General features: G+C 43.6%; 2 protein-coding genes across 3 annotated transcripts in view; one reads left to right on the top strand and one right to left on the bottom strand.

Moving 5' to 3' along the window:
- The window catches only part of CUNH3orf49 (chromosome unknown C3orf49 homolog), a 30,377-nt gene extending 27,029 nt beyond the window's left edge, over positions 1 to 3,348 (top strand). The window contains exon 6 of the mRNA XM_069084563.1: positions 3,244 to 3,348. Coding sequence (XP_068940664.1) covers positions 3,244 to 3,348 — 105 coding nt within the window. The remainder of the gene's footprint in view (positions 1 to 3,243) is intronic.
- A 1,219-nt stretch (positions 3,349 to 4,567) lies between these two features.
- THOC7 (THO complex subunit 7) overlaps positions 4,568 to 7,822 on the bottom strand; it is a 9,304-nt gene continuing 6,049 nt past the window's right edge. For both annotated transcript variants that reach the window (XM_069084188.1, XM_069084189.1), the window contains 5 exons: positions 7,677 to 7,763; positions 6,747 to 6,804; positions 6,269 to 6,335; positions 5,526 to 5,595; positions 4,568 to 5,143 (listed from right to left, as the gene is read on the bottom strand). In XM_069084188.1, the coding sequence (XP_068940289.1) occupies positions 5,076 to 5,143; positions 5,526 to 5,595; positions 6,269 to 6,335; positions 6,747 to 6,804; positions 7,677 to 7,763 (350 nt within the window). In that variant the 3' untranslated portion in view covers positions 4,568 to 5,075. The remainder of the gene's footprint in view (positions 5,144 to 5,525; positions 5,596 to 6,268; positions 6,336 to 6,746; positions 6,805 to 7,676; positions 7,764 to 7,822) is intronic.

Genomic DNA, 7,822 nt, shown 5'->3' with positions numbered 1-7,822 from the left:
AAGGAAGGAAGGAAGGAAGGAAGGAAGGAAGGAAGGAAGGAAGGAAGGAAGGAAGGAAAAAAAGAAAGGTCATTAAAAGTATCTTTTTTAAGTACAGAGAAGACACTAAAAGGTCAGAATGTTGAATTTATTACATGCTTAAAAGGAAAAATGAGCTGTCTGTAATACAAATTTGCAGTTTCATGTATGATCTGCTTTTTGCATATTGAAATACTCATTTTATTTGATGTTTGTTAACTCCAGAATAAAAAAAGTTAATTCAAAAATAGAGAGATTGAGGGCTATGGAGTTCTGCCAATATTGCCAGGTAAACTCCTTGTCACCTGGGATGTAACCTACCATTTATTTCTTTTAGCAATAGCCATTTTTGGTCCACTGTTGATCTCTACAACAACTCACAACTTTTCTTATTGATGTAGAGAGAGAAACAGAAAGAACCTTAGATTATCTAGTTCAGAAACGTTAGATGAGGGTGTGCCCCATGCACCCTTGACACTCTCCAGTGTGGGAAGAACCAGATTAAAATAGAATTGGGAAATATTCAACAAAATAAATAAAAATACAATAAAACAATGATAATGTGAAATTGAGGTTTTCTAAGTCAATATAAGGCTTGCAGGGATCTTTATGTACAATTTAGTTACCCTCTTTTCTATTTCAGTTTGACACCACTGATCTAGTCCCTTCATCTAAGTGAAGAAAAGGAGACCTAGTAAGCTACTGACTTTACCAAGGTCATACAGGTGGCATCAGAACTTGAATTCAAACCCAAATTCCCTCTGATTCCAAATTCATCACACTTTTCACTGTATCATGCTGTCTCCTGCTCTGTTCTGGAAATTGGGGGGTGGGGTGATTATTGGTATAAATGGTTTTTTAAAATGTTTTCTGCTTGGCAAGTCCTTTCTCATCCCTCCCTTTCCTTTCCTTTTTCCCCTTAGGCTGCTGAAGGAACATAATCACACAAAGATTTACAAGATCATGGCTCTCAGGGCCCATGTAGTCCAACCACTTCATGTTACCAATGAGGAAACTGAGGCCTAAGGAGACAAGTGACTTGTCCAACGTCAAACAGGTGGTAAGTCTAGGAGCTAGGATTTTAACCAGGTCCTCAGTCAAGATTTGGGACTGAGTTCAGATTGATCATATTTCAGAGAAAAGGAAAATAGACAGATTCAAGTTGTTTTAGACAATGCGCAGTTGGGAGAAAGCAGCAGGAAGGCATAAGATTAGAGTAGGAATTAGTGGTAGAAGTAATGTCTGAACTCCTTCCTCCCCTGGGAGGAAAGCGGTGTTATTTATTCCCATTTTACAGTTGAAGAGACTGAAGTAAACAAAGATCAAGTGACTTACCCAAGGTCACAGGCCAGATTGTTTATTCAGATCTTCCCGAACCCAGGTGCAGGAGCACCCAACTGCCTCTGCTGAATGAATTATTAATGTCTCGTTTTGTGCCATCATCCACCACAAGCTACCAGAGACTGGCCTGAGTTGGGTCCAACCCAGAACAACCAGCCCACGGCCACACAGACTTGGAAGAGGATGGCTTTGTTACAACGGAGATGGATAGGGCTGAGGAAGGGGAGCCCAGGCGAGCTTCTCCTCCAGATGGTGTCTGGTAACTGTGAGTCATTCCCCCCATCCAGGAGGATTAGGGAACAAGCTCCCTTACAGCCATTCAGCAAGGGCATAGGCGAATGTGCAATAATCTGAAGAATGGAACCTGGAAGGTAATTGCCCTAAACCATCTCTCAGACCCACCAGCTGTGTCTTCTAGCCTGGCAAATGAAGTGTCTTCCGAGTTCCACTAGATGATTTTATTTTTGAAACTCAGTTTGCCTTCAGAGAAGTATTAATTTACCAGGATGAATTAATTGGGAGAGGGAGGGAGAGTAGGTGAGGAGAAAGGAATTGAAAGTTACTTCCTTTTTACTAAAAAGGACAAATGTGGAAGAATGAGACCACCCTTCTCTTGTTGAGACTGGATGACTTTATTGTACTAAGACTACCATCCACCTAATTTCCTTGGGTGAAGCCTCCTGAAAGACTTTGCCCCCTTTGAGGGGGACATATTTATGCATGAATAGGGAAAGGATTACTTAATTTGGAATTTTTTTTTTTGCAAATGACAATGCAGATGAACAAATTGTCCATATTCCCATAACTAGGGAGCTAAATAAAGTGTGTGTACTTAAAGTATATATAAGAATGCATATATTTTACATGTGTGCATATATCCATAAAATACAAATCCTTTATACGTGCATATATACACAATGTGTGTATCACATGCACACGCATATACACTTAGATCATGTGCTTACATATAGATTAAGCAGACAGAAAGTGGCCAGAGCCAGGCAGGCTGGTTGACAGAAGCAGGATGAACATAACAGTGACGGCATGCAGACCAAGATCCCTGGAATTTTAGTATTGTCTGACATTGGAATTTCAGTTGCGTCCTCCTGACCCCATCTGGAGTGTTCTTGGCAGACTCTGAAGTGGTTTGCCATTTCCTCCTCATTTTACAGATGAGGAACGTAAGGCAAACAGGGTTAAGTGACTTGCCCAAGGTCACAGCCACTAAGTGCCTGAGTCTGGATTTGAACTCATGCGGATGAGTCTTCCTGACTCCAGGCCTAGGGCTTCTTTCCCTGTGACATCTAGCTGCCCCTCAGGGGAATGGTGTTTTCTTACTTCAGCACTTGAGATGTCAAGTGCAATTGTGCCACATAGACTTTCTCGTGATTCTTTGGTGCAAACCATCAGGGGAGGTAGGCATTTGAAAGGACAGGAGCCTAGAGATATTTCTGGAACTGGAGAAGACAAATGCACTGACCACACTCCAGTTAATTTGCTGAGGACAGACAAGGGCGCTGTATGAGTTTTAAGTTTTGAGTCTTACTCCTGAGCTGTCAGCTGAAATCTCTCTGTGGAGCTTCTCTCGAGGGGTCACTGAAGAGCTCAGGTCTCATGGACCCTCCTCTATGAGGGCAGACATGGCAACAACTCGCACATGGGAAAGACTGCCTATGCACTGGCCTAGACAAGTCTCTGGTTCTGCCTTTGTATTCCTTTGTCTCCTAGTCTTGATGCCCGCTGTGTGTTCAAGATGTCAGGATGTCTCAGCACAGGCCAGCTAGCAGAAGGAAGAACTTCCTACACTGAAGGTAAAGACCGGTGCCAGGAAGGGGAAGCCAAGTTCTGACATGACAGGTCCCAATCCTTTGGCCCATGGGGCAGTGTTGGCCCTCATCAGTAATGGTGGAACAGCAGGAGGGATGCCCCGAGGGCACCTACCAAGCCCAGGAGGGCACAGGAACCCTCTCCACAGCAGAGAGCCTATGACTGGTCCTGGCAGACACAGGCTCTAGCTATGGTGGGCAGCCCAGTGGTGTAGCTGGGCTCTGGCATGGGCCACTGTAGCCCATTATTTCCTGTCATGTGGAATGGGTGGACCTCTCCATATATGTCGACAGTTTGATACCCAAAGATTATTGTCCATCTCTTTCTCAGGGAGAACTTGGTTGGGAGTTAGTTGGCTTTAAGGCAACAAGGGGGAAGTGAATTATCTACTGGAACCCTGTGGCTGGGAGTGGTCCTTTACAGTCTCTCTTAAGGAACAGATTCTCTATTCCTCCCCTGGCCCCAGCCATGAGACTCTCAGAAACATGGGATGTCCCAGCTGGTAGGCCTACGAGGATTGGTGAGTGCCATCATCTTTGTTGGCCCCTGCCTACTGTTCCCAGTGCTGCACCTGCTTACATTCCCCTCTCTGCACTGGAGAGACAGACCACTAGCTGCAACAATTGGGCACTACACACCATATGGACCTGTTTGAGACCTGGACTCAGTCCATACAAGGGCGTGCTTGGGATTCGTGTGCAAGCCATGGACTTCTGGGCTTTTTTCTCTCCTAATCTCTTCCTCCTTCAGGGAGCTGCTACTTTGGTTTTCCTTTCCCCATCAAGTGCTCATCTCCTTCCTTTTGTTAACTGTTGAATAACCTGTTCCACTTCCCCCCTCCCTCCACTGACCACGTACCCCAACTCTGAGCATGACTAGGAACCACTGGGGAGGGGTGCAAGTCAGGGTGGGGCAAGAGAGGAGAAATGGAAGGAACGACAGCCAACGTCATTTCTATGCCACACCCAAGAGAATGTAAACCTCTGGAGGGCAGTCACTTTCCTGGACATCTCTATCCTTGGAGCGAAGGGTAAGGTGAGAAGCAGAGACAAGGGGCCTGGGCAGCTGCTAATGAGGAGAAGGGAGAGAGAGCGCCATCAGCTTCGTCTGGTCAGAACAGCGTTGTGTCCAGTCCTTCCACCGCCTTACTCTAGAACACTTCACTTTCCGGGTCCCTCTGCAGGAAGAACTGTGGCGGGGAGCTTTCTAAGACATCTACGAATGGGCTCATTTGGGATTCCAGGGATCATGTGCTGATTGGAGTGCAGTTCCCATCATGCTGGTCGGGAAGGCTGCTTGCTGAGGAGAGGCCAGAAAGGATTTCTGGACACACCCAGCTCTTAAGATGTTGTGATTTCATGAACCAAACAGAGTATTCCAATTTGTTTTCAAAAATATTTTATAACCTTAATGACTAAATTTGTTTTTCTTTCATTTAAAAGTGAACACCTAATTTCTCTAGGTTAGAAACTGACTCATTTGCTCCTGTGTTTTCCCCCATATGCAGAAGAAATTATGGTCAAATGCTGGTCTGGGAGTCAGGAAGACTTGGCTACAATCCCCTTCCACACAAGGCCAAATCATCCCTTCTCTGTCCTTGGATACATTCTAGAAGGGCTTCTTTGTAAAATACAACTTATGAGAATCAGTTTCAATTTTACAATTTTAACAATTACCAAAATATACATGAAAATACAAACTGAAAACATTTGAATAAAAAAATTTCATAAAAACAAACTTCATTAAAATAGGTTCTTTTCCTAGTTAGACATTAGAAAAAAATGTATCATCCACAGTCTGCTAGTTTCACCAAAGTAACAAGGACCTAATATGTGATAGGAAATGAAGTCAGACACCGAATTCTCTTCATATTGGTGAGACATGTCTGCCTACGGCTTTGTCTCTGTTTCCATGCCTGCTTCCTGAGCCTCTTCTACTTCTGAGAGTTTCTCATCATCTGCAATTGAGAAGCACATGTGACAAGAGTGAGGGCCAGTGACGAGCATGACAACACCCACATAAGATGCTTCATTCAAACCTAGGAAGGACAAAACCTGCGGGTGAATGGGGGAACATTTTCAGGAATCTCACCCACGTTTTAAAGTGACAGAATCCCATGCACTGCATCCCTCTAAGTGAGCACCTGCCCTGAGGCTGGCTGAGGAGTTCTAACCTTCATTTTTGTGAAAAGGTGGTCGTTACCCTGCCCAGACACAGGCACAATGCAAGGTTCATGCAATGTGCTGTCTAGCTTGCTGATAACAAGCTTCAGCTTTTATAAAAACATGTCAGCAATACCTGAAAATACAATTCTATTAGTTTTAGTATAAGGCACTTACTTTCTAATGTCTGCTGAAGTTCGTGGATAGTACTAAGAAGAACATGGAACTGCTTTCGCCTTAGCTCCAGCTTGATTTAAAAAGCAAAGAAGACGTTTACATTTAAGGTGATGTACAAAAATAAGCTTAATATTCACGCTGACAGAACCTTGCTGTTCTCCTTCCACACTGCCTGTTTCCTTCCCTCCACTCACACGGCCACCACCTTCATTCCAGCCGTCATCCCCCCTTCACCAGACTAATGTAAGTGTCCTGGCCAAACTCCCATCCCTCCCACCCTCAGCTGCCAAAATGTTTTTCTGTGGAATGAAGGCCTGCTCAGGTCGTCCTTGTACTCACTCTAGTGGCTCCCCAGCACCTGCTCCTCCTGGCACTAAAAGCGCTTCCTCAGAAGGGACGTTCCATCTCTTGCCTCCATGCCTTGGCCCTGGAATCTCCAAGGCCTGTAACATTCTCCCCGGCCAGCTCACCTAGCTTCCCTACAGACCCAGCTCTACCCTTCCCTTGTGGAGGAGACCTTCCTGTTCCTCCCCTCCCCCAGCTGCTTGTGTGCCTCCCCAGGATCACCTCTCATCTACTCCGTATATATCTTGTATCTACATAATTATTTACATATTGTCTTCCTCTTCAGAATGTAGCCTTTGTGAAGACAGGGACTGTTTTTGGCCCTAGCGTTTAGTACAGAGCCTGGCACAGACGAAGCACTTAATACATGACTGACTGAAAGATATAAATAAACATACCTTATCTTCAACATTTTCTTTTATATGAGACAGATGTTGTAATTCTTTCCCCAAAGCATCTAGTTCTCTGAAAAAGAACAGTAAAATGAGTAATACACATTTTGGCTATTTTTGAAAAGGAATCAATATCAAATAATTTATTTTTAGTCAAAACTGTAAAGAATCAAAGTATCCCAAGTGCTAATATGCAATTTCAACCAAGAACTGTTCTAGGCAATGAAATGGTATGTAATATTAAGGACCCTACCTGTTCTCTCTCATTATTTCAGAATGATGGTTTCTTTTCCCCAGTAGCTCAATGTGGTACAAGAATTTTATAAATGTTACATGTTCTTCTGTGCCACACTTTAAGGGATTTTAAATAAAAACAGATGTTTCAGAAATGCAAATGCTTAAATTCTTTGAAAAAATAGAGATAGCTATTACCTTGAGGTATAAGCACACATTAATTAGAAGCAAAGTAAAATATTAAACTTACTTTAATGTTTCATGCCTGTCTGGATGGTGCTGAATGACTTTTGCCAAAGCATCATATTCTGAAAGACACAAGCCCAGGGACATTTACCAAAGGCATTTTCCCCCGGGAAAGACTGGTCAGCACAGTGTTAAAGGCCCGATCCAAAGGCTCGGTTTTCTCTTGCAGAGGTCACTCAACCTTTGTGTAAAATGGGAACATTAATACCTGTGCTCTTGCTCTCCTTCTCAGGGATGATTGTGAAAATCAACTAAGCCACAATATATTGAACCAAATGAAGGTTTACCTTTTTCAACTCTGAGTTACATTAAAAAAAAAAAAAAGAGCTCAATCTATAATCAAAACGAGTTCTTTTTGTTTGCTTGGCCTCTAAGTCTCCCCTAGTAATCACATGGAAGATGCAGCATCTTTCCTCTGTCTTCTTACCCAAAGGGAGGTGATGAACTAGGTGAGAGTGTGCTTCCTGCTGCCCGCCCCCTCAAAGAGCAAATTCTGGAGCAGCCATTTGTTCTGATATGATATTTTCTGTGTTTTTTACAGGGTATGATTCAAAGATTTTTCTCTTTAGCGCTGCGGTCTATTTTCTGGGTGGCCTAGATTTGGACCAGTATGATAATATGTGTAAAGGGCCAGATACGCTGAGCGTTAAGCTGTGAATCCAGTTTTTCTTTGCATTTGGTACAGGTGCCTCTACCATTTGCAAAAAGGTTAATTTCTGCATAAGGGTTTTAACAAGGAATGCAGCAGGCACTGAAGCAATTCCAGCCAGCCTAAGGCTGTCATTGGCAAGAGTGATATCGTTAAGACTCAGAGGTTCCTTTCCGCCATGAGCTAGTAGCTCATCATGATCCAGGCCATAGGCCTCACCTCAGAGGACACACAGCGCATAGGCCTCACCTCAGAGGACACACAGCGTCGCGCACCGACTCTTACCCTGGCGATTTTTCCGTATTCGCTTTGCTTGAAGAATCTGCTTTTTGCACTCAGCAATTTTTTCGTGCGCTCCAGCTATGTTATTTTCTGTGTAAATATTTACAAACAATAAAAAAGATACAGCTGTAACTTTATCAGCAAAAATC

The sequence above is a fragment of the Petaurus breviceps genome, unplaced genomic scaffold (genome assembly GCF_028583685.1).
Source record: "Petaurus breviceps papuanus isolate PSGF00001 unplaced genomic scaffold, PetGlider_PUasm1.0 174, whole genome shotgun sequence".
Classification (NCBI taxonomy): domain Eukaryota; kingdom Metazoa; phylum Chordata; class Mammalia; order Diprotodontia; family Petauridae; genus Petaurus; species Petaurus breviceps.
Note: the sequence above shows the minus strand (reverse complement) of the source record. Positions and strands in the feature narration are given on the sequence as shown.